At 41.0% G+C, this 27997-nt stretch overlaps 1 protein-coding gene across 17 annotated transcripts in view; it reads right to left on the reverse strand.

The window, feature by feature from the left end:
- The window catches only part of grm8a (glutamate receptor, metabotropic 8a), a 308026-nt gene extending 280032 nt beyond the window's left edge, over positions 1-27994 (reverse strand). For 5 of the 17 annotated variants that reach the window (XR_006376769.1, XM_044185506.1, XM_044185513.1 and 2 more), the window contains exons 1-2: positions 27298-27671; positions 22009-22846 (exon numbers count right to left, since the gene is read on the reverse strand). Coding sequence is in view for 10 of the 17 variants with exons in the window: in XM_044185506.1 (XP_044041441.1) it covers positions 22009-22551 (543 nt within the window). In the remaining 7 variants the exon portion in view is untranslated. Of the gene's footprint in view, positions 1-13736; positions 14031-14088; positions 14208-22008; positions 22847-27297; positions 27673-27829 lie in introns of those variants that run through there. The other 12 variants (XR_006376768.1, XM_044185504.1, XM_044185505.1 and 9 more) reach the window with 7 other exon arrangements.
- Between the last annotated feature and the right edge of the window lie 3 nt (positions 27995-27997).

Consider the following 27997-nt stretch of genomic DNA (forward strand, 5'->3'; position numbering starts at 1 on the left):
TTCGCGAGACCCCAGCATAAGACTGAAAATGAAGTTAGTGCTAATGGAGTAGTAAGTTGTTCTGAGGATTCATACACACTATCTAAGTATAAAGGATTTTTATATTGCACTTTTTTTTATTTGAAAGATCACTGTCCCCCTAACCACATAATATCAAGTGTGAACAATAATAAAAACAATAGTCTAGTTATGAAATGAAAGAGAATGTCAAACAAATGACTAAATACTTGAGCCTAAAAGCAGGAAAGACATACCAACATGTCCAAAATGAAGCAAGATACCACGCCCAAACAAACCTCTTTTTTTTAAAAACATGAATTCCCCTTTAACCAACTGAGCCCCAATGGGATACACAAGAGTTCAGAGCATGTGTCCTTTGAAGACAAGCTTTTATTTCTTCTTCACCCTCTTAGCAGTTTTAAATAGGACACTTAAGCTGACATTGAGCAGTACCTTGAAATCCACGATCCAGAATGTATTTTAATCTTTAGGTTATTCCTGTAGCTTCATGAATCGTGTTTTATTTATGTGTCGATTTGTGTGTTTGTTGCAATTTCTACGGCCTGTTTTTAAACATTAAGGCATGCTACCAACATAAATACATTTGTTTTCACCCTTAAAATAAATCATGTTTAGTTGACAGCATTCACGGCAGCAGCAGTCGTGTGGAGGCAGAAAATGGAATCGCACTAAAATATACCAGCTGTTGCCAGTTATGTTGCAAAAAAAATCACATCTTTCTCTGAAGTTTTATTATTAGCTTTAACTTTTTGACCTTTGTCTTTTTCATTCAACTGTGTTTGTTTTTTACTTTGAGCATGTTGCAGCAACTTTCTCACAGAATAGTGGGCTTAGATGTGAAAGAGTCCTTAATCTAGCAAGATAACACTGAACTTAACAGAATTTAACCTTGACTGAATTAATGAGTTTATGGCTCCTGAGCAGGAAGTGTTCATCTTTCCTTAAGTCCCTAAAAGTATGAGTTCCTTCAGTCCTGGCTGCAGTTTTAAAATATCGGATAATGAAAAAAAGAATTCAGGCAGTAAGATGTGATTTTATCATAGCATTAGATCGCCTCCATCTGCAGTAATCCTGACATAAAATAGAAAAAAATCAGTGGGAAAGTTTTTGCTAAATGACAGCCAGGACTTTTTGGTTTAGATTACAGGGTGAACCCTTAAACAATAAGCCTGGCAAAGATTCTGGAGCAGGACCAAAAGGTTTCACACTTCTCTCTAAAACCATCTCCTAACCACCTCCTAACAAAACAGCAACAGTGTGAATGTGTCTGTACGGTGTGTGTCTCCCTGCCCGACTGTGCATCCCCTGTGTGTGTGCAAAACTTATTTTTCCAAGCATAAACCTTGGCAGGTGTCCAGCTCCACTTGGACGGAGCTCAGTGAGAGAAGGGAAAGACTTGTCTTGTCTTAGCAGTTAAATCCCCACTGAGACGGCGAGTGAAACATGCTCAGAGAGTTTTATGTATTGTTGCAAAGCTGCTTTTTTATGGAGTTAAGTAGTGGTAAGCACCCCCAAAGGCTTTCTCAATCGCCTCACCAACAGGTATTATGATACACAGGCTTAGGTTCACTGACAGACCATCAGAAGAAAAGCTATTTCAACTGTTTGCAGAGGATTGGGCAATTAGCAGTTAACTAAATTATGTATACTACATTACAACTGGTTGAACAAAACGCTCAACGAATTAGATAAAAAGATCAATTTCTCTATCTACAAGTTGTATGCAAATTCAATTATTTGCACAGAATTATGTAAATTTCAATTCCAACTATGTAAATGAGATTTTAAATTGCATTAGTAACATTTCCACTTACATAAACATAAACTAATCATTCCATCTGCTATGCTGCAACTAATAGAATAATACATTTAAAAGAGGAAAAGTTATTTACTGAAATAGTTTTTCCACAGAGGCATCATGTATTTTTTTTAAACCAACATCTTCTGTGCATTCTGCGTGTCTATGCTAAGAGTAAGCCAATCGTATACTGTTTTTTGGTAGGACATAGCCGAAATATCACACTGCAGTAGGAATGATGACTTCTGTCTGTGTAAAACAACAACTCTCCATACAGCCTTGTTTTAAAGTAATAGAAGTGTCCAACAGTTTGTTCATCATAATTTTGTTAAGTCCAAATACTGCTCAATATAGAAAATATCAATAAGGTATGAGATAATATTTCCTTCATTTTGCCACTGCAGCACAAAGTTACTCTGGGCAACTTCCTTCCTAAAAAAAGTTGGCAAAAAGCTACCAAAAAGGCATGTAACCAAAATAGCTTACAGGGTCTATTTTGTTATTTATGACTAAGTAGTTGATGATGTGGCGATCTTTATTTTAGACTTTAAAGCATTGAAGTAAAAGCTTACAAGGAGTGTGTGCAAGACTCTATTAGCAGATTCCCAGAGCGGGACTTGTGACTGGGGAAAGTACTAGTAGTGAAGTAACTATTGAACAAATTGTTTGGCTTCAGAAGACGTCAGTCATGCTGCACAAGATGTTTGGAACAATTTAATGATCACATTTGAGCTGGATCTTTAAACAACACATCCCCAGCACGATGCAGTTTTAATCTATATGTGAAAATAAAGAACAGGGATTTGCTTGAGTCTACTGAATTTGGAAACAGGTAAGTTGGGTAGACTGAGGACAACAAAAGTTACTTAAAGGAAAAGAGAAGAGTATTTAATAAGAATATCCCTAGAATAGCCTTAAAGACACCTGGGCAGGTGTAAAAGCGTTTACTTTCAGGCTCTGTGTGTGTGTGTGTGTGTGTGTGTGTGTGTGTGTGTGTGTGTGTGTGTGTGTGTGTGTGTGAGAAAGAGAGAGAACGCAGGTGTTTAGCAGGGAGTCGTCACTGTGAATGATGCTCTTTGAAGGTCAAGGCTGACTAAAGGAGAGGCTGAAGCACAAGAGGAATTTGAAATGATCAACAGGGGGGCGTCAGCACCTTAGTGGTTTCCTTAGAGTACCTTAGAGTAAGCTTGTGATCAAAATGTCACCAGTCCAAAGTTTCAAAGCAGCTGGTAGCATGCGACTTGAAAGGACATATTGTCACATAATATCAGAGAACAAAACAGAGAAGGATAAGGAGACAAAGTCTTTTAAAGAGTGGATGAAATCTAGTAAACGATAAACAGAACTCAACCCGACCGGAAAAAAATAACCCAAATTATAAAGAAGTCCCACTGAGCAAGGCACTGAAATCCCAGCTTAGTCTCTAACTAAATGAAATCATGCTCCATTATAGCAACTTTAGTATTGAACTGTACAGAAAAAAAACAAAAAACACACCCATTGATGATCATAAGGAGTGCCGTAGCCACGGAGAATTCTGGAGGGGATAGGACAAGCAAAGGGGATTGTGGCATCCATCTACTCTTATATGTATGTGTCCTCTGCATGAAAATACAACAAACCCTCAGCACTAACATGCCTTTCTCAAGTTTCTACGTTGTGGACTGAATGTCAGTACATTTATTTAAATGAATTCAAAAGCAAAACGATGAATGACAAGACTAAGAGTCTACAGGCATGCTAACAAGTTGATATTTGTCCACGACAAAGATAATGCTGCTAGAGGAAAAGTATCAACAAATTCATTAGAATTTATCCTCTGGGGACCTTGAATAACTGCAGCAAATTTCAGTAGAAATCCATCCAAGTTGTCAAGATATTTCACTCAAAAACCGCAAATGTCAACCTCATGGTGGCGCTAGAGGAAAAGTCAGGGGGTCACCAAATTCAGTAGGAGTCATTCTCTGGGGACCATGCATTTCTGCTCCAAATTTTGTGGCAATTCATCCAATAGTCAATGAGATATATCAGTCAGGGCCAAAGGGGTGGACCGACTGACACATCTTGATCTATAGCTACATCCCAGTAACTCTGAACGATGCTAGCCAAACACAATGTCACACCATGAGCCTACATCCACCATCCCTGCCTTCCCTGTCTTTAATGCTTTCCTCATTCCTTAGCAGCAGGTGTTATTTTCACATTTAGTATAACAGTTGTGGGAGAAAATACTTTGGAGAAATCTCTACTCGATAAACACCAGGTTTATTTGCAGATCAGTTGTGGTTTTTAGATGCAAACGCTGTTAGGTGAAAGCGCTTATTAACAGGTGTGATAACTGTGTATTAATAGGGTGTGAGGGTGTTTTGTTGGTGAATTCATTCACAGCAGTCCAGCCTCCTCATGTACACATGCATATGTGGGTGAAAGCACAAATTAATCTAATTTAGAGATGTCACTGTTTTACATCATAATTTCCAAATTGGTGTTTTACGTATTTTTTAATAATATTATCACTTTTTTTCCTGGGCATGAGGAAACCTAATTGTGTCATGCCATTTAATAAAATGTTTTTCCTTCTCTGTCTCACTTTTTGCTGTCTCTCTCTCCACTTACTATGTTTCTGTTTCTGTATTCATGCAGCCATTAATCTGCATCTCAATCCCTGTCCTTTCCTCTTTTCTCTTCATACTTGCCTCTCTCTGCCTCTCCTTTCCACTGCTTACCTCTCCTCTCTACAAACAGCCCACTATGAACCAATGTAACCAGTGCACAGTGTAATTAATTACATAAGGTCATATGAAGCAGCTAAATGCTCTCCTGGCACTATAATTTTTTAAATTCGATTTGCAATCACTGTTGTGAGACTCTCCCCATCAACAGTTGACACCACGGATGGTTGTCTGTACTTTGTATTGGACATTAAGATCTAAGCTCATTTAATTCAAATTAGAAGACAAATCAAAAAAGCAGAAGCAGGTGTTTGTTATTTTTGCTAATGTTTCCCTACAGACAGCTAACTCTGTGGTTTAGATTGCATGGGGTAACTGACTTAGGTTGACAGAAGGCATATTTATGGGCCAATGCAAAGCACAAAGAAACGAGGAAACACTTTTTTGTCTCTGTGTTTCTCTCTTGGTGCTCTCTGACACACAAGAGGAAACACATCACATTGTGCTGAAATATCAAAAATATACCAAAATACCAAAGCCTCAAGGTTTTCTCTCATCATGTAACCCCTCAAATTTATCTTCAGCTCTCAAAGCCATATCAGAACTGGAGAGGAGTCAACAGCAAGTCAGGCTGTGTCTGTGATTCACCATGAGTCACTTCTGACAGACAGCAGCGATGACCAAAATTAAACACTGCTGACTTCAAAGAATAACTACTTCTAGGATTACTTTTACTTGTCCACTATATAGTGTGGATGCCAATTTATAGTATTGTGTGTATGTCTACTGAGAATTATTATACCCCATATAGCAGACTGAAATTATCCCACAATGCACTGTAAAAGTCGTGTAAAATCAATGGTCACTAACTGAGTGCTAACTGCTATCATATACTGCGCAGAGAGCAAAGAAGGCAAATTTAGACAACTGCCTGATGACAGTTAAGACCTGAGTATTTTCTTAAATTGTTTTTTGTTTTGTTTATTCATGTGACACTATATAGTGCTCTATATAGACTTCCCTACATAGTGTATAGACACATTTTAACATGTCATAGCAGAAAAAGCACAGGGGTAATTAATAAACAATAACATTTGCAGCTCCTGTGAATGCTGGCACATCTTGCTGGGACGCCTAAAGTAACAGAGCCATCATTAATGTTATGTGTTACACCTGTGCTTTTCCTACTATGACAAGTCAAAATCTATGAGTGAAGACGGCCTATTCCTGCATACCTCTGCCCAAACTCAACCTGACTGGAGGTGCTGGGGCACACAGAAAACAAACTACCAACTAAGATATTAACGTTTTCTGATGGTGTGCAAGGTTTGTTTACATCACCGTTTATAAACATACAATTTCCCTATATTTTGTATTTGAATTTTTTAGATCAAGTCCAACTCTTCAATTGCGTATGTGAATATACATGTGATTATTGTCTCAAAAATGTACTGATTGTGCCTTTAAAACAAAGAAAAGGCTGTCCGTTCTGTTAAATAAATAGTTCATCCTCAAATAACAACAATTCTGCTGTGGCTATGTCTACAGTGCTGTGGATGTGTTCCACATCTATAAAATATGAACTCTCAGTGAGGGAATAATGAGGTAAATGTGTGAACTTTTGGACCCAGAGTGCAATAATTCAGCTACAAAACAAAACTGTTGGATTGTGCTGCATGAGCTGTTTGGAAAAACCTGTATTTAGGCTTTTTTGTAAAAAGACAGCCTCATTAAATGCAATAGGGTGGGAGAAGACTACGATGGAAGTGTGGGGGTTTGATTTTTCTACAAACTTGGAGTGGGAGAGAGTGGATAATGACCACATTTTTTATTCCAGGGTGAGCTATTCCTTCATACACATCTACTCCCACAGCTATGGACCATTTAACAGTATATTGTCTTAATAAAACTAATATGAATGTACATAAAATAATAACACTGTGTAACTGGCAGCACTGCACAGTTAGATGCACAACCGACCAGCACAATACCTTCCCTCAGACTGAGGAGCCACGAAGACAAACTGTTTGGATTTTAATGGCTTCTGTTGGATTCACAAATGACAAAACTAGGCCTTCACTGTGCACGGAAACACACACATGCACACCCTTTCCTGTACACATGAAGCTTCAAATTCACAGACATATACAGACACACATACATTTCAGCTCCTTTAAATAAGAGAGGCAGAGAAAGTAATAAAGGAGAGGAACAGCCGAGTCACGGATCTGCTCCAATATCTCATGGTGAGCATCATGTTGGCCAACCTGCAATGTATATTACCAAGAAGGATGTGTGTGTGTGTGTTTTGGGAAGTAAAAGCAAAGAGTCCATGATGCTAATCAATAGTCTAAAGTTGTAGCCACACCTGTCCTTCACTTTCTCCATCTCTGTCTGCCTCTTTATGTTTCTCTTACACTCCCTTCCCCCCAGCGCTACATTACCACAGCTACACACAAAAAGAGGGCCAATAATTTGGGTAGTTGGAAAGAGAGTGAGAGAGGTAGGGAGATGAAAAGGGTAAAAAAGTAAAAGAAAATGAAGAGAGAGGGTAGAGGACTGAGAGGAGTATTAAGTTTGGGGAGAAAAGAGGGAATGAGGGATGTAAAAGATATAGCGACAGAGGGAGGGGAAGAGGTGATGAAATAGCGAGACAGAGAAGAAAGGGAGCCCTGGAGAGACAGCGAGAGAGAGATGAAGGGATGCAGGGTGTGGAGGTGAAGTTAGATTCAGGGGTGGAGAGAGATAAAATGAGGGCTTGATGGAGGGAGGTGAGAGGTTGCACTCTCCTCTCCTCTGTCAGAGCTGTGATTATTCCAAAATACACATCTCTATCTCTCTGTGCCTCACTCATTCCATCTTTCAATCATTCACTCTCCTGTTTTTTTGTCCTCAATAATCTCCCTCCCCTGTTGTCTTTTATCCTCATCTTTTGTTCTGTTTCACATTCTCACTCTCTGCGTCCTCCCTTGCTCCTTTCCCTCTCTCTTTTCTCCCACTCATCCTCTATGCATAATTCAAGCTGAGAGTCCAGCATGACGAGCGTGGGCCATTAAAAATACATGGGGACACTGCACCGAAGCCGTTTAGTGCTGCCTTACCTTAGAGGAGGAGCGCCACAGGCTAGGGCAGCGAGGGCAGAGAGAGGGAGGAAAGAGAAGGAGGAGGGAGGAAAGAAGGATGACGGTGGGGGGTGAGATGAAGAAGCTGGAGCAAAAGAGTAAAAGCAAGTAAGCATGAGAAAAGAGGAAGAGGGGGAAAAGGAGAAAAAAGAGCAAAAGAAAAGGAGAGTAACGGTATGGTCATGTCACACTTGCGAATATTCACTTCTTCCATTCACTTCAATGTAGGTGCGTAGAACAAACAAATTGAAGCATCTTGTTCTTGTTTCGGTGAGATCGCCGCCCGGCTCCAGCGAACTCGCAGGTCAGACTTCAACTTTGACAGATGTGCATGGTTGGCCAATAGAAACACTGCTGTGCTGTGTTTGGAATCGGATGAGTCCTTATTCCAGCATGTGCTGCAGCGTTGCTCTCACAGACTTTTCAATATTCATTTATGACCCACATTGGAACCATAACATCACTGTAATATATAAAAACTCTTATCCAGTCTTACAGTTATCAAAACAACAATTATTTTATTATCTGTCTCAACAATTCTGAGGTAAACAGTAGAATCACACCATTCACGTTACATTATCTCCCAGGAATGTGCTTTGTACGTATCTGACTGGCTTTGCATTGTGGCAAAAGTTGAGCCAGACTGTTTTACTGGACAACTCTACGTTTTTCTGACGAAGCCCCCTTCATTGGCAACCCCACTGTGTCAAGCAAGTGGTCTCACTGAAATGAATGGGGATAGAGTAGAGAGGAGAGGAGGGGGAGAGAGAGTGCGACTACTCCTGGCAGGCAATGAATGCAGATTAAGGGAAAAATATTTTCTCCCCCTCTCCTCCTTGACCTCCAGTGTAGGGGGATAATTGGCAAAACCCTGCAAGTAATGCACTCTCTCTCTCTCACACACACACAAACAAACAATAAACCAGTCTCACACAGAAATTCAAGCCCAATACACACCAACATAAAACAAATCATTATGCTCCCATTTCCCATTTTATTCTCTGTCAATCAATACATTTATTATATCAATCACTTCCATTTAAACAAACGAACAGAGGGGATAGAAAAAATGTATGTAAGTAAGTGTGTGTGTGTGTGTGTGTGTGTGTGTGTGTGTGTGTGTGTGAGAGAAAGAGAAAGATAATGAAAGAGAGAAAGAGTGTCATATCCAGCATATGTCATGTTCTATATAAATCTCCAAAGGAGGACATCTATTTTAAACACTCACAAACAAGCATGCACGCATCCTGTCAATGTCCCCTCAAAGATATTGCTTTCTGCAGGAGGACCCTGGCTTTCTGCTAATGTTCTTTTCATGTCTTCTCGCCTTTCTTTCATAAATAATACGCTGCTGCTATTAACATGTCTCCAGGAGATGACGAGAAGACAAGAAAGCAGCAGCAGAAGAGGAAAAATAGATTGAGGCATGCCAAGAGCAGGAAAGCAGGGATGTGGAAACGCCAAACACTTAACCTTTTTTTTCCTTCTTCCTCCCACCTGTTCTCTCTGATCTAATGTAACATCGCTGCAAGATGTAAAAACATCTCCAGCAACCCGTCTTTATCCCTTGAGTCTTCCGCTGCTCTTTTACTGAACTCTTTTCCTCTGACGATTACTGTTTCACTGCCTTCCCTCTCCTTATCTATCACATTTACAGCACACCATTTTCTCTCCATAAGTTGTTTTATATCTGCTACTTTCATTGCCAAACATCATGCACCTTCTTAGCTTGTGTGCATTGCTCCATATCAAACATATTCATGATTGTATCCATTGAGTTTTAGCTCTACACCAGCAGCCACTTTCCACTTCCCCAAAAAATAGTGCTCATCTCATTGCAGAAAGAATCCCTTCGCTTCTTGAAGCCACTGCCCCCTGTGAGTTTCCCCCCCAGTCTCATTTTCTCTCCTTATCTGTCCTACTTTCACTCACATTTATTAAAAAACACTGTATATTGGAATAGGTTTTAAAATCTTTGAACTATTTGGGGTGTTCTTCTTGTTTTAACTTCCCAGAGTCTTCTACAGCCTCAACATTGGAAATGCTGCTTGAAAGATAAGGCAGACTTAATGAAGCACTAAGAGCACACGCTCAAAAATATTAAAAATGTATTCAAACGCTGTATTTCTTCATGTCGACTTCTTGTCTAAGCCCCAGTAACAGACTTGAGACATAATCTATGAATCATGTGTCATACAATTTTAAAGAATTTCTACTTTGTTTTTGTTTTACACTGGGAATCATAATTAAATCTCAACAAATTTTCATTTTGAGGCAGCAAAACTTACTTAAGAGGCTAAGAACAGTTTGAACTTTAATTAACATTGTTTCCACCCATGTAGCCCCACAGCACGGTGCTGAACTTATCACCCAAGTGTTCTTTCTGTCACTTATGGTAGCAACCATAAGCATACAAAGGAATAAGATCATTTAACAACCACACAGATCGATTACAGTGACACCAGCAAGCAACCAATCAGATCATTTGTGATAACAGAAGCAGCTGTCTAGCACACATTGGTTTATTGTTATTCCAATATTAACAAATACTGTAACAACCAACAAGAACATTTGGTCTTTTTCAACACAGACAGTGACAGACAGACACATCTAGCAGACACAACAGAAAGTCAGTGCACTTGTAATGGAGGTAACAGATTCAACAGAATCTCTGTTTTCCTATTTCAAACATCGTCCATAGTAATATTCAGGCTGCCACCAAATTTCACACCTGTATAGCTGCATAATCCTGTGTATATTTGTGTGTGTCTGTTGAAGCTATTCTTACAGGACTGAAAGATGACCCAAATAGTTTTATAAGATGTAACATACTCTTACTGAGCAAATATGACACACTCCCCTTATTCACGACATGATCACCAGTTTCTGTTCTGACATGCTGACCTGTCGAACGGCCCTCACTGTCATTCTGCAATGCACAAATGTAATTTTTTTAAAAACACACACACCTGTTAGCTATGCACAGTTCTCACCAGCTCACCACTAAACCACAGGGGCCAGACTGGGGTCAGCAGTTGTTTTTTTTCCTCAGGGGTCAGTAAAATGAGCTCTAAAACTGAGAACTCATTTTATCAGTGGTGTGGTTCAGAAGCAACGTCAGACAGATCATCTAAGAAATTAGGTATAAAGTAGGATTAAGAGTGACAAAGTTTACAAATTTTTTTTAGTACCAACAAACCACGTCACACACAATTAGTAAAGTTTGGAATGACATTCAGACAACAGATTCATGTTTCAGATGATTCATATTCATCACACCAGAAAGAAACAAATCACGTCATAGATTACACGTTTCTTATGCACCTTCATAGCATACAAAAATACTCTATATACAGTAGTACTTAGTTTCTACTCTGATAAAAATTCCAGTGTCATGGTTTGAGGGTTTTATTTTAGTTAGTTAACTGTTTCCTGAGTCGGACACTTTTTAGCTAACATTCTATTAAAATCTCCCTTTAGCTACTAATATCAATGATTGTGTAATCTTTTCAGTTAATTTAATGGTCTTTTAACCATCTACTTTGCTCCGTCGGTAAAAAGATGCTAACACCGGTGATTTAGCCATGCAGTGTCTCATAGGCCTCCCCCAACCATCTCCTCACTGTCCTTGTGGTCGCAGGCTGCCTTTTAATCATGTATGCATCCTCAACGTTAGAATACAGTAGGTCCAGTGGCCTCTCCTCTCTAGTAGGACAATTCACATACTGGGTGAAATTAGTCAGTGTTGTTGAAACACTGACATGGTTTAAGTCACCCGAGATTAATATGAATGCACTCAGGTGTTGAGTCTGTAGTTGTGCTATGGCGGTGTGAATGGCGTTGTACACTGATGTCGGGGTAGCAGAGGGGGGGATGTAAACAGCCACAACAATGGCATGTGAGAATTCACGTGGCAGATAATATGGCCCACAGCTAACTGTTCAATGTCCGGGGTACAGATACTCTGCTTGATAGTAACGTGACCAAGGTTACACCATCTGTTGTTAACCAGAACAGCAAGCCTGCCGCCTTTCTGCTCCCAGTGTGATCCCTGTCGGCTGAACAGTCTGAAAGCCGTCGATGGAAACGTTATGATCCAGGATATCCTGGTGTAGCCATGTCTCTGATAAGCACATCAAACTACACTCACGGAACTCCGTCTGACTCCGGGCAAACGCTGTTAGCTCGTCCATTTTATTCGCCAGCAATCTCACGTTGCCCATTACGAGAGAAGGTAGACACAGCTTAAATCTCTTGTTCTTAAGTCTCTTTTGTCTGCACCCCTCTCTCTTCCCTCGCCGCTTCGTTCCACCTCTACATCCTTGGTGTGTCCTCCTCCAGATCTCAGTGGGGACATCGGTTGTCCTGGGTGCCATGCCGCTCGGCTTCAGCACGATCAGCTGTTCCCTGGTGTAAACAATGCGACCAAACAGCTGATCTGCAGCGGTGCCCTGACCAAGTAGCAGGAGAAGAAGTTCCACGGCGAAAAAAAGTACTAAAACACTTTCTACTCTCGTTTTCGTAAAGAGCGTAGTTTAATTTATACTTACACACAAGTTACCCAAGTTTGGAAGAAAAAGGAAAGCTAAAAGTTGGAAAAAGTAAGACGACAAGACGGAGCTACGGCAACAGGCAGCATGCACGTTGGCGTATGCGCACTTTGTCTCACACGCTGCAAATACACTAAACAACAACAGAAGTGTTTCCAGAGGACACTAAAAAGTGCTGAACATGGCTTGTTCTTGCCACAGTTTGAGACTCCCGAAGTTATTGAAGTCGGGTCTGTGTATTATCGGCTCATGTTTATGTTGTGCATTTTTTACTTCTGCTACTGCTCTACCCTGCACTGAAAGTGACCACTGCATGTAGCCTACCTCGCAAGACCTTGCAGAGTGAAAAAGTGGAATTCTATCAGTAATTTTAATGATTTGTGAGGAGATTTAGCGTTTGACAGATATTAACCTTTACTATCCTATCACAAGTGTTGACAGATGGCATGTAGCCTGCATGATAATCATATAGGCATTACTAGACCAATACACAGATTAGACAGCCTGTCATCACTGATGAACCTGGTTATTATCTCTGATTAACAGTTTTCCAACATCTTTATTTCAAATTCCTTCAAATTTATCGTAATTTTCAGTTTCAAAAATGCTTTACAAACTTTTTTTTTAATCTGTGTACTCTCGCGAGGTAAGTGCACGCTGCAGATCAGACTGTGCATGCACAAAGTGGAGAAAGTGCAGAATAACAGAAAAACAATAAACAGATAATACAGATCCGACTTCATGAGTCACAAACCTTTTTAGTGTCCTCTAGAAACACCTCCACCTTTTTTTGGATTTGCAGTGCGTTTTTATATTTGGTTGTGTTGTGTGTATTTGCAGCGTTTGTTGTCAAGTTAATGAAGATGTTTTCTTAATTTGCTTGTGTTTGTCTATTTGCATGGGTTTTCTTAAGCTGCAGTACATTTGCCCTTGTCGGCCACCATATATAAAACAGAGAAAAGCAGCAAATCCTCAACCAGCAAATATTGGCCATTTTTGGTTGAATAAACAACATAAAGATTAATCGAATATCAAAATTGTTGCATCAAAATACATTTTCTGTTGATCGACTAATTTTTTCATCCCTACTCTGATACACTTACACATTTACAGATTTAAGTTTATGTTCACATCAAAGTACCAATGCATATCAAATACATGACTTACACACTCTTCTCATCTACAGCATATTCTACTGTATTCTAGTAAGCTAATTATACAGCATAGCTTAAAAACAAAATTAAGGATTTCTCACAAGCAAATAGCAGACCTTCTGCACAGGCACAAATCACACATCTACAGGTGACTGAACAACCAATAAAGTTATTCAAAGCCCTTCAGGCTCTGTGAGTAGACAGCACCTAGCTAACTTAAAACACAACAGGTTCAGTGACCAGACAAACAAGGGACAGCCGCACATACACTATAACCTCCATCAGCAACTACACATCGGGGAGTTAAATACACACAGACAGCCACAGAAATACATTTAACCACCAGAAAAGAAAGCAGCTAGCAAGTGACTAACAACTAGTTTTAAGTGAGAGAAAGACAGTGGGTGTTTCTGACTCACGTAAATTGACGTAGAAGTCCATTCGCCTTTCTTTCACAACGATGAAATTGTTAATATTGTCATCGTTAATATGTCCATGGTAGCTAGTTGTTGTTCGTTGCCAAACCTTTATCGCTGCTACACAAACAAGTAGCCAATATAATTAGCAACCCTGGAAAATTACTGTTACCTAACGTTAACTCTCCCAGTTAACGCTACTTAACGTTACATTTAAATGATGTTAACTTTCCATTAATGAGGCCAGAGTAGGACAGGCTTCACAATTCATTTTAAAATTTATTTTCTAGAGACTTGTGCATTCATAGATCCGCTGTTACGCATCTAAACGTTTGATACTTTTTATTTTGATTACCTTCACCTGGCTTTCCCTCGGTAGATTCAGGACAATTGCCTCATCCAAAGATGCAATATCGCCTTTGACCACACAACCAGCCGTTCAACCCAGGGGGGCGCTGTTTCACTCATTAGAGGAAACTCAATGAATACTGGGGAAGACATGGCCAAAACAACAAAATAAGATGTGACTGTAATGTAACAAATACAATTAAAGCGTTTTTTTGATGGTCCTGGCTTGCCTTCCCACTCACCCCCACTGCCACAGTTCACTTCCCTTACATAATTTACTAGGGCTGCAGGATATGGTAAAAGAATCATATTGCGGTTATTTTGACAGATATTTCGATATGATTCACAATTAGTGGGAATGATCATTTTTGCATCACAATTTTCATTTTCACTTAAAAAACTATTTAAATCATGATGATGTGACATTTGTTGGGGTCTCTACCAAACAAACATGTTTTCTTACCTCTGGAGAACAAGATTTGTAGGCCAGGGCATCTCTGCAGCATTACACTACTTCATTATAATGCTGTTTTGTCACACATTTTATCTTGCAGCTTCTGCAACTTGGATATTGTACTTGGACATATTGAAATTTCGATAATATTTCGATTAATTGTGCAGCCCTAATTTACACTCAAATATCACTTAAGAAAAATATTTACAATGAGTTTTACTTACATGACAGCAACCATTTACTAAGAGCACACATCAAGTTTAGTTCGTAAAATGGCGAATATCTCATTTTGTGCTCTAGAAACCAGTTTCCACTGTGCAAGTTCTCCCTCAATCTCATTTTCTCTCCTTGTCGAGTTCATTTATTTCAAATGAGAGAGTCCATTACTGCTGCATTATTCCAATGCAGATACACTGTCTTCCAAAGCAAGTGGAGAATCATGCGTGCTGAAAACACTTCATCAGGGAACCAAAGTTACAACATAAATTCAGTTTCATTCAAGTGTTTGAACCATGGTACCCTTTGATGGAACTAGGCACCCTGTTTGTCCTCAGTAGACATGTGTTTGCATCATCAACACTATGATACATAGGCAACACACAGAAAAAATGCCAAAAATTATTAAACCAATGTATTCTTTTTTTCAGTCAAAAATCTTTCTAAATTTTTGTACTGAGCAAATAGCTCTTCCTCACAGCGGACATGCTGTCTTGTGAAACAGAGGTGTGACTAATAGCACTAATAATGTCTGCATTCCATGTAAGTGTGCCAGGGTCCTGGTATTGTGCATGCTGGCTCACTGGCACAGCTTCACACCTAAATTACCATGGGTGCTGGCTCAGTGGTTTACCATTGGCATATCGTGGAGACACAAATCCCACCAGGGTTTTATGAAGTCATCCCCATGTTCACATGGGTTTCCTTGCACCCCAAAAGACATGATGCATGTTGGGTTTTAGGAATATGTCTGCCTGGAGCTACAAAATAAGAACTGGAGTTGATTCCCAGGCACTGCACCGTGGCTGCCAACTTCAAAGCAGAGAAAATGTTACCTGACAAAAGTGGATTCTCACAGCAGAAATTGCCATTAGGTTCATTTTAATATTATTAGTTACACCTATGTATGACAAGTCAAAACGTCCACTGTGAGAGAGGTCTGTAAAGCCATCATTAATGTTATTAGTTACAACCTGCTATGGCAAGTCAAAATGGTCTGCATTATCCAGCTGTTGCCTGTGTGTAATGGCTTCACTTGTCCTTTATCTGAGCTTCTATTCAGCCACAGACCTGATGAAAGGAAGAGGAGAGATAGAATCTCATTCCACTTTAATGCTCTATACACTAGTACTCTCCATAAACGCACATGCAGATAATACTCACAGGCAGTCTCTATCTCTTTTACTCTTTCCATCTCTCTCACAAACACACACATGCAATTAATGCCTTTCAGAACACACACACACACAAAAAAACACATTTGGACGCAAATAAATCCACACATACACAGTCAGCAGTTTCATTATGCACATTTCTAATGAGCTTTTGTTTCTCATCAGAGAACTTGATTAAACTTTAAATTACATTCCTATTTCATCAAACACTGAAAGTGTACTTACAATACATATGTGTTTATATGTTGTGATTGTGATCGTGTGTGTGTGTGTGTGTGTGTGTGTGTGTGTGTGTGTGTGTGTGTGCGTGCGTGGTGGATTGGTAAAGGCTGAGACAAAGAGCAGCAGCTTCACAGTTTAGTCTGCTGAACATACTTGTGGTTTCAGTGTTTGTTTTTTACCTATATTTTACTGATACTGCTGAATATGTGCCAGAGCCCTCCAAGTAAATAACAAACTACATAGTGTTTGTGAGTTTTTTTTTATATTTGGTGTTTTTACCAAATTGTCACCCTTTTTTATATAAAAAAAAAAACTAACCACAAAGCATAGTCTATAGTTCCTTGTATTGTCGGGTACCTATCACTTATACTGCATTTATGTATTTAATCTGTACTTATATTTTGTCATATTCTCCATATACAGCACTTTTATTGTCATTCCATTTCTACATATTGTAAATTGTCTGTGTTTTACAGATTGTAAAGCCCTTTTATGTAAATGTTTTAATTTGTGATTCAGCGCTACACAGGTATAAATAGAACTGACTTGACTTATCCAGGGAAGGTTTTGACAAATGACACACTTTTTCAAATAATGCTCAGCTTCACATGGACACATTTTCAAGCACGTTAATACCTGGAAAAACTGTTCATCCAACTTTCCTGATTGCCATTCTCAAACCCAGTTCAAAGGATTTGCGCTTTTCAGCTGCTAACAAATCCCATTTAGTCCGTGTTCACACATTACATATGGCTCTTGTAAATGAATCATCTCCAGGCAACACTCAACAAATGAAAGTAATAAATAATTTCAGAAGGACAATTAAGTCTCCCTTCATTAACCATTTGCTCATTAAGGCTGCCTTCATTAGTAGAGGTTGGATGATCGCATCCTGCCTGTCTGTAGCCGCCGTGATATTTCCCCGCTGCAGTCGATTTCGAAGTGAAGCAATGCGCGCAAACATGTGCTCAGAACGTTCAAGTCGACACAAAACAGAGACCCACTCATGTCCTAATGAGTTTTCTTGCTTGCTGTTCAGTGTGCTCTGTGGCTTCATTATCATCACCCTCTTAATGCATAATGCCTCCATGAAAGAAGTCAACACCACATCATTACACTCTAGAGGATGCCACAGTCTCTCGGTCTCTCCTCCTCGTTTTGTCTTTTTGCCTTTTTATCTTTCTCTTGTATCTTTATCCCTCAGTCTTTTTTTCTTCTATGACTTTGCCTTTCTTTCTGCCGATCTGTCTCTCATTAAATCCTTTCTCTTTCTGTCTTTCTGCTTCTTTCTGTTCCTCGCAATGTGTCCTTCACACTCTTTCCCCTCACTGCTCTCTTGCCTGTCATTATTTAATCCAACAGTCCAACACAGGATTAGAACAAGACAGTAGACCAAACTCCGCCTGACCTTGAGAATTGCGTCTGAATTGGCATCTGAATAAAAATTACCCCGTTTCCTGTTAATTGCATTTTAATGCAGCTGTTGTCATCTTCACGAAGCTGAACGGCAAATTGATTTGTAATTCAGAGGGTGTTACCGTGCCTGAAAAGGAGATTGTTCTAGCACGGCTTTTAAGTGCACAAAAGCCCCAGCGTACTGTGCGTTCCAAGGGTTTGAGCAAACATTTGCTCTCGCTAATTTGCTTAGCAGCAGAAAGTGTGTGATTTTATTTGCATGTGTATGTGTGCGCTCTGTTTGGAGACATGCTGTACACACAGAAAAGAAGGTTTCATATATGCATATACTGTAGAGTCATTCTCTCTGTGTCACACGTGCCTCCTGGGAGCGGGGATGTTCATGTCACACAATGTATGGGGCAGAAATCCACCTCAAACAACAGAGAGCGCAGTACTCGGGAAAGCAATCATGGCGATGGTAATACACAGGCAGATGAATATATGAGCAATATCACACAGTGCAGCAGTTAATTCCCCAGACAGACAGAGAGGAAAGGAGGCTGTGGCTGAATTATGGAAGCAATTGGAAGGCTCGTCTGCAGCTATTCTTCCTCATACATACATATACATATGGATATACACATAGGCATATGTAAGACATACTTTAATGAGATGCAAACCGTGAGTAATGGCACACACACACACACTGCTCACAGACCAGCTCATGCACAAGTGGACATATGTGAGGCAGTATGGGAGAGCGTGGGAAAGACTTCTGCTTCTGATCTTGGCCTTGGAACACACAACTTCATAAAAACCACCAGCAGAGAGACAGATAATAAGTAATTGAGTGTGTGTGTGTGTGTGTGTGTGTGTGTGTGTGTGTGTGTGTGTGTGTGTGTGTGTGTGTGTGTAATAGCAGTGTTTCCTAAATTCCCTGAGGCAAAGTCATTCCATTTGCTCTCACCGGGGGACAGCCACCACTTATCAATTTATGAATTGAATTTCATTTTCAGTTTCCAACACACAGCGTGCAAGTGTCACTGAGTAAAAAGCGCCTTTCACCTCCTTGTGAGGACTTCCTGGTAACAGAGCAGACAAAGCCGCATACACACACCCACACACACACACACACACACACAGACACACGGACAGTCCATTAGTGACAGCACTGATGTGAATGCTATCACCTCCCTCCTCTTTAAAAGAAGTACAATTTGTCATAGTATCTGTAATTGATAGAATTAACCTACAGTTTTGGTGTTTATATGTGTTCATCAGGTTTTCCAGTGCAAACATTAGCGGGTAAAACTCTGGTAGCTGTCGTAAAGGTTTGCCTCAAGGTGCTTCGTGAAGTCACCAAAAGTCTCTGGGGTTCAACGATCCATAATGCTGCTGTAATTACCAACTGTGCACAAACACAATCAATATCCAAGGACGAAACTGTTACTTTCTGAGGATGAGTAGTTACAAAGAAAATAAAGACAAAGTATGAGAGAGAAGACAAAACAAATGTGCCCTCCATGTTAAACTTGCAATTTGTGAAACCCCAGAGCAACACCTATCTGGTATTCATCATATGACTCAATGGTAGTCCTCATTAATTCACTTCCCCATAGTTGCAAGGAACAATGCACATTGAAAACAAAACTGAGCCTTGTAAGAGCTTGAGAACTCACTAATCCAGCTGCTGTTCCACACACCCTTTCCATGCTGCAAACTATTTAATGGAAACTTGCAGTTTCTTACATCTTGATTCTTATTTTTGGCCATCATTCCTATCAGTGTTAAAAAGATTGTATTGGTTCGTTAGTTGCACAGATCTGGGAATGCAGCAAGAAACACAAACAGTCAAATGATCAGACAGATTTTATATCGACCCAAGGTTAGCCAAACTTATTTGGAAGAGAAACAACAATTATTACCCAAACTGTTCATTTTCAACACATCAAGTTTACACACCAACTTCCTGGTTGAATTTTGACCGTACCTTTCTTGCTGTACACACAGTTTTCTTGGGCACTCTTGGGATTATTTCTGACATTTCAGGTGCTCTCTGGCTCTTACTTTTACCTCTGAATAAAGTGGTTTGATCCACAAAACGAAACTATGTGACTTGTGACCCCTCATCACCGGCTGACCTTTTCCTTGTTTTACTTGAAAAAATTTTGAGTGGCCTGGAGACGTAAAGTGAACTTGTATTTCACATGAACTAATCATCTCAAAACCTCTCAGATATGTTTTTGGGACCCCTACATTGGGAACCACTAGTTTAGATAATCTGACTGATAACATGACTGATCATATACCCCCTCATTTCTTGCCCCATCAGACTCTGTTGTAATGTCTGTTATTAAACTAATATTCTGAGACCTCAGCCTTTACTTTGGTGAGTATGGTGTTGTCATAACCAATAGAAATGATGGCCAAACAGAGAACACAAGAACGCTGTTATCTATATATTTCCTTTTAATGTAGTGTTGAAATTGCCAGCTTAGTGTGTTTAGATTGCACTGTTCTTTTTATAGGCTAAATTCCTTTGGAATTTTCTCTGAAATATGCTGCTGCGACGGCCTGGTTTCCCCACAAGGATTAACAAAGTTCCATCTTATTACATCGTATGTCATCCTCTCTTTCCACTCTGTATCATCCCACAAAGCAGAACCGGTTAAAGATAATCTTCAAAAGATGAACCAGTAACAAAAGAAACACCAACAACTTTTGTTCGACTTGATTTCTCTGTGATTGTCAGCGCGCGGTTCCCTCTGCGGCTGAGCGCGGTAAAAAAAAAAAAAAAGAAGAAGAAGAAGACAAATAGCAGCTGTTTTCTTGAGGATTTGGATGTGTAATTTTTCACACAATCTGTTGTTTGAATCTCTTTTGTCTGCTGCTAGATTAAAAGACACACACACACTCCCTCAGTGCTGTATTTGCTTTCTGAGCCCCTTGTGTTGAGTGGGCGGCTAGCTGTGACTGGCACTGTCAGATTAGCCCATTTAAAAAAGACATATGTTTATTGCAGCACATTAGTGCGTGTGCATGTGTGTGTGTGTCCTCCATACTATTTTCAGACTGTGATGCATACTGCATTATTCATGTTAAACCATGCAGAGAAAGATACAGTCTTGTGTCATATAATACCACTGCCACAGGCCTCTGATTGATATCATCACACACACACACACACAGGTACATTCACTAAATACTTAAGAGTCCCACACACACACAATCGCTGGCACACTTACCCAGACATATTGTTATATATCGGTGGACACACACAGGATTCACTCCCATACTGACACTCAATACACACACATACACAGATACACACAATGCACTAAATCGCATTAGGCAAATAAGAACGAGGCAGTGCGGAGCCAGAAAGGCGCTCTGTGCGAGTGCTGTTGCTGTGACAGATCCTGGCATAAATCACATTTAGTTGTTGTAGTTGTTTAATGTGCAAATCTTCCATTCAAAGCATGAGCTGGTTGTTAACACGTGCGTTCAAACACACACACACGCACACGTACTGTTGGATTTTTTGGAAGAAGGGAGGCACAAAAGGTGTGGCCACAAACACACACACACACACTTGCTGTGAAAGTGTGTGGGATAGATGGATAGATGTGGATGTGAAATGCCACGGGTGTCATTACTGGACTCATATTTCATAATCATACGGCTATCCGTCAGCCCTGTTCAGCTAATCATGACAACGCCAACACACACACACTCATTAGCACACTCATACAAGCACACACCTAAAGAGACACAAGTATTCTCTGTCACAGATATGAGAGCTTCTGCAAGGATGCCAACATGAGCAGCACAAAGGAAAGAAATACTGTCCCATGCATACACATGAGCACTCTTAAGGATGCTCAATTAGGCCCACACATGTACTAGAAAACACACTAACACAAAGAGATGTCCTGTTGGGTAACACACACAAAGTACACTGCAGTGAATGAAGTGGCTGTTGACAGATTTCAGCAGTAATTGATACCCGTGTTTGGCAGCCATTTTTATTTGGCTCAACCACAAGCCAGGAATGATCTAAGCTGCACAGCACAAACACACACACACACACACACACACACATACACAAAGCCCCTCCTTACAAGCATCACTTGACACATCTCTTCTCAAACACATACACACACACACACATACACACACACATCTGAACACATGAGATAAAATCACACTTTAGGCTTCTAAAGGCAAATTCACAGGCTAGAAAAAAAGCTCTACAGTAACAGTAAAGGATGAGGTGGTACTAGTGCCGCTGTCGAAAACTCCAGGAAGACTGACTACATTTTAATTGGTTGTCATCAATGAACTTTATCTCGCCAGCGATAATGAGTGAGGAGAAGGGTGCAAACGGCATGCACAGAAATGTTCACACAAACACAAAGGAGAGGAGACGAGAAGAAGAAGAGATTTAGGAGTTAAATCGTACCTTAAACAGGCGCAAGATGTTGGCCACCATAATGGACACCGAGCTGGCTGCAGCTCCTATCACCCCTACGATTTTATCTGGCTTGGTGAAGATCGGAGGGTCTCCGTTAGCGCAGCGGACGTCGGAGCCGTCCCTCTCTATCAAGGCCTGCACAAAAGTCAGGGACTGCTCTAGAGCGTACGTGTCCCTGGAGCAGGTATCCAAGATCCGGGCCCCCAGCGTGATGTTGGGCAGCAGCTCAGGGTCCTTGTTGATCAGGTCGATGGCGAACATCATGGCCTCCAAACGATGGATGCCTTTTTCCTTTTTCAGCTCCCCGCAGGGCGTCCCGCGGTCCCCCCTCGAGTGCACGGGAAATAATCCGCCGAGGATGATGTCCCCATCCAGTCGGATTGAGTGGGCGTACTCAGGTGCCGCCTGGGGGTCTGTTGGGATCCGCTGAGGGGAGGTGATGGGAAGGAGCCAAGTGTAGGAAGTAGCCATGAGCAGGAAGACGACAGAGGGCGACTGCGGGTAGGAAGTCGGGTGCCACTGTGGTTCCATGATCAACGAATGATTACCAAACAAGAGCCAAGGTGATCTTAAAGGGGGCTTTCAGAAGGGTATTCCAAAATAGGATGTGTTTTTGGGAATACTAAAAAGTAGTGCCTTCCTATTGGTCAAACAGGGAGGGGTAAAAGACCCCAGGGGTGGAGCTAGCCGAGCCCCATGAGCGAATCATATTCCAGAAAAGGCAGTGTGATGGAGAGAGCGGTAGCGTAGAAATGTGGCAGCGATGTAACAGAAATCTAGTTCGGGAGTTGAGCCTGTAATCCACAAGTCACATCTTCAGTAGAGCCTGTTGAAGAGAGACAGAGAGAGGATGTTTAAGCACCAGTGTGATGTGAACATTAAGCTGCTGCAGGGACGTACGGTTCACCTGACAAACGTGTAAACCACTCATGGGCAAGGCAAAAATGCAGCCAAGCATACCAAAAACACACATGCTCATTCGCCTGTATACACTCACATGGGTATAGTCTTTGCAGCAGACCTGTCAAAATCTGCACTGCCATTCTATAATTGAAAACCCAAAGTCTGTCAGTATGTAATCACCACTACACACACACACCCACACACTCATCTCTTGGTATATCGATGAGTGGAACAGCTGTTAAAATGACAGCAGAGAACCTTGGCAAGCGCCTCGGGCTATTCGCACGGAGGCGCAGACTACCTGCTGCAGTGGAGATGAGCGAGGGAGGGAGGGAGGGAGGGAGGGAGATGGGGGAGACGAGGGAGGAGGGACAGAAAGAGAAACCATGTGAGACAGTGTGAGAGGAACAGAGACAGCAATGGAAAAGACAGAGAGCAGTGCCTCAGAGCGAGTGTGTTCATTGCATCATTCAAACACCTGCTGTTTCCGCTGCAGCTAAATGAACACATTACATCCAGTACACCCTGATACACACACACACACACACACACACACACACAGACAGAGCTTGAAATCACAACAGGTAGTTTTGAACTTGAATGTTGTTTCTTCACATTAATGGTATTAAATGTTGATATGCCATTTCTGCTTTCACCCACTGCAGCGAGGTTGCACCTTTATCCCTGGCTGTAATAATGTCATGATCTACCCACTGAGCTGCACATTAAGGAGCCATATCCTTGAAAAGTGCTGTAAGTTGGTTTGGGCCAGAAGTGAAAATTGATTGTGACAAACTGGTTGGTTCCTACATGATACAAGTGCTGATGTGCTTTCATTAGCTGAGGCCCTGGGGGTTTATTTTCTCATTTCTCAAAATTCCTGATTTAATTTTTTTTTTTGCATGGAGACTGTTTAGAGTGAGGCAGCAATTTGTACACACTTTGATCCCTACATAAGTATTTAAAGGTGGATTAATTGTTGTTTCTCCCTTACATTTTTCCTGAAATCTGTAGTTAACAAACAGAACATTCATTATTGCTAGCAAGGGATATCTAGCTATTAGTAAAAATGTAATGCTCCTACAAATTAACATTTGAATTACACCAGATATTGGATTCAATTCAGCACCATTCAGTGCTATTCAAGGCTGTTTGGTCGACATTTATTTCATTACATAATTCCTACATATTCAGGCCATCACTCTGAAACACCACTCTTTATTATAGATGTCCTGCTTACCTCAATACACACAAGCTTTGCTATTGAGGTGGCCTTTTTCACGCAATTTAGCCTATTAATTAGCCTTGTAGTTCATTCCATTGCTTAACCCTTAGAGAATAATTTCTCATCACAAATGGACTGGTAGTACAGTAGTTTGACATTTTGGGACATATTGTTCGCTTTCTCGCCTGATTGTTAAATCCGTACAAAAGCCGAAGTCTGAAAATGACAATTTGTGGTTTTGCATGGGGTTTGTGTTAGACTATTTCTTGGCCAGGAGCAGTGACTTCGTGGAGTCTTGTCGTCACCGTGAGGTTGCCAAAAAAATAGGTGGTGATTTTGTTACCTTTGGACAGAGCCAGCCTAGCCGTTTGTTTCCAGTCTTTATGCTAAGCTAAGCAGCTGCTGGCTGGAGAGGACAGGAAAGTGGTATCAATCTTGTCATCTAACTCTAACTGCAAGAAATCGACAAAGCGTATTTCCCAAAAATATTCCTTTTGCAAATGTGTTTGTTATACTGTATGCATCACTAAAGCACATTATAAACTAAAATGATGACAGACTTAAGGCAGCACTAATCTTGAGGCCCCATGTTGTAGAGAGGGGCTGCCATTTCATTTCTCATTTTGCCCCGGGGCCCCCTAGTGGATTAATCCGACCCTACCTATATCATGCAACATGAGGTCCTACTGACAACAGAAAAAGACTGTCCACACTGAAAGCAAAGCTTAATTTACAAAACTTTAACTTTTCAAAATATTCAGTGGACCTGCCTAATTTCACCCACAAGGACCCCTAACAGGTTTCGGACTCAGATCTCATCACAGCGTGAGCCGCTCTCTTGATGAATCCATTTATAATTCGATTCTGTCCCAATTAATTCATCAGTTTCTCTCCTCTCTAAATAGAAATAGGTCAAAGCCACTCATACACAGCCAAGCCACCCCTATGATAAAAAATCCTGCTTTATATAGGTTAGCCAGTATTCTACTCGCTGCACTATTGTTTATTCAACACTTTTTTCCTTGGATTCTGGCACAGAAAGGGTCCAAATGAGGCCTGGGTATCCTGTTACTAAGACTTACTAAATACAAATGAACAACTGCAAGTCATATCTAAGTCTAATTACTGTCTAATAGGAACTACCATTGGCAGAAATTGGATATTCCCGCCGGGAGGAACCACATGGATTTAAATTGACCGAATGGACGTCTTTAATCCAGGGAGGCGCACATTCATGATTTAAAACAGTCATGCAAACGTCCCGAGAGGGGAACCAAAATATCAGACCGGAGCGATGTGTGAATGTTTCGTGACTGAACTGAGGCCCTGAGGTTATTAAAAGTTTTGTGTCTCATTTACACTCATTGAGAATGATCACATCTCCAAAGGGGTGAAAAGCAGTGAGATCCTTGTCTGTATGTTCACATGACACGTACTGCACACCTGATCTTATTACTGTTCCTATTACTACTAACTACTCTTTTAGTCCTATGCTCCCATGGGAGTCCTTGTACTTTATGACGCTTTACAAAGGCTCAAAAAGCAGATATTTTCTCCTGTGTTGCATCCTAAAGGAAGGCAGCAGACGTCCCAAAGAAGGAGGATTCCTGCGTTTGTGATGGTTAGTGGCTCAAAGATGAAGAGGGTTAAACCCCAAGAGGCTGCGGCTGGCTCATCACTTTTTTTAATTTACACCCACGGCTGGCTGTCTGGGTGAGTGTAGCCCACTCCTTGTTTTACTCTGGTTTTATCTTGTCTCCTTTTCAGTTTCATCCCTGCAATTTTCTCTTCTCTTCTCCACACCTGGCCTCCTTGCCTTTCCTCTTTTTCCCCTTCTCTGACCTCAACTCCTTCACCTCCCCAGATTCTTTATGTCTCCTTCTCTCCTCCACTTTTCTCCCTTTCTTATTTTTTTTTACCCTCTTTCTTATTTCTACCATTGCCATCGTCTCCTCCTCTCTTTCTCTTCTCTATCACATCGCCTCCTGCAGGCCTCCTGCAGGCCTCCTCGTCTCTCTGGGGAGCGAGCTGCTCTTTTCAGAAAGTGATAGCTTTCCTGCCGCCCTGTCCTCTCCCCATCCTTTCCTCCTCATTCTCTCCCTCCCTCTCTCTCTAAAGTAAGTGTTTCTTGGAGACTCCCGTTCTACAATTGCGGTCTGTCTCCCCCTCTGTCTCTCCATCGCCTCCTCTTTGGTCTCCTCTCATTGATTTCCCTTACTTTTTTCTCTCCACCCGTTTCCCTACCCTTGCCATCTCTCGCACTTTCCAGCAGCATTTACTCTATGATTGTAGCATGACCATGGGTCAAAGAGGCACTCAAATTGTGACCTCCCCTATATGCCACCCCCCCTCCCCCAATCAGTGTGCTATGGGCTTAGCCACACTGCAAATAAATAAATAAATATTAAGTGAAATGCATAGGTATATGAGACATATCCATACACGTAGATGGCATCCATGCAATATATTAAAATTTTGTGTTTTGGACCCATCCGCAAACACAGCATATTTTCCCATTAACGTTGTCTACAAGTGAAAACACTTTCATCTAATTTTCTAAATCATATTCTGATTGTTTTCACATATGGATAAACGTGCATCATGTTAAAAAGAAAACACTGGAGCTAAAACACAGACCACAAGTTCAGAAATAAGACTATGTGAGATCAAAGTCTATGGGTGTATGCTCATTATGCAGCCCTATAGTTTTTCTTTCTGTGCAGCAGTGGTGGTACTCCGATGGCACCCTAATTAAGACAGTGCCATCCACAGTAAAAAGCAGAGAAACACCATTGCAATGATGTCTTTGCAAATTATAGAGCTTATTTCATGTTTTTTTTTACACCCATGCAATATTGAGTTACTAAGTGAAACATACCTCTTTCCATGTGCTGGTAAGACATTTACTCACCTAACCACTATTGCACAGAATCCATGTGAATTGAAAATGAGTAAAAATCAATAGAATCCCATAAGCAATAGGCAGCAGGACAAATTGAGACAATAAATAAGACAGACTGCCCAAAATCCATCACTGGAGGACTGTCAGGATGCTATAAGGGAGAGAAAACACCCACAGAAAAACGGGGGGGGGGGACAGTATTTAGTCAGAATGGAGAAAAAATACGAAATTATTGTATATGAGATACCTCAGAAAATCTAATTCATCCGACAGTGTGTGAAGGGTGAGAAGCGCCGTCTCCAGCCTCCTGCGCGGACTCCTTTGGGGTCCCTGTCCAGCCTCAGGCAACTTCCTTGCGGAGCTCAGCAGTTTTCCCCCAAAATATCACTCCTCCTGGAGCGAGATTTTTTTTTTTTTTCCCACAACAGCAAACGAATTTAAAGACAAGAAGACCATCCGCAAAGCGAAGACATAAATAAGAAAAAATACATACGTAGCCGATATATATATATATATTTTAAAAGTGCTCCGTCGTGACCAGCAGAGCCGATTTTACTGGTGAAAAATGCAATAATTAATAACCCCGCACTTGCTTAAGGTGACAGTAGAGGGAGGCTGCCTGTAATGAAGTCAATACCCAAGAATGAGCCTCAGATACAGAGAGAGAGGGAGAGAGGGAGAGAGAGGGAGGGAGAGAGAGGTGCAGGGGCAGACAGAGCAGAGGAATTCATCATACACTGAATCTGTCAGTCATGATCAATAATGTTAGTAAAACTCACCTGATTTCTCTCGCTTTACGCACTTTGCGCATAAACCCCTTTTCCGTGAAGCCCACTCGTGCAGCCTCACGGACGCGCGCGCACACTCCTCTCCGGCTCCTCCGGTTGTCGGTGCTGAAAGGGACAGCGCACGACTCCACGGCCGAGTGAAGCACAAAACCCCACTCT

Source organism: Siniperca chuatsi, linkage group LG23 (assembly GCF_020085105.1).
Source record: "Siniperca chuatsi isolate FFG_IHB_CAS linkage group LG23, ASM2008510v1, whole genome shotgun sequence".
In the NCBI taxonomy this organism is placed as follows: domain Eukaryota; kingdom Metazoa; phylum Chordata; class Actinopteri; order Centrarchiformes; family Sinipercidae; genus Siniperca; species Siniperca chuatsi.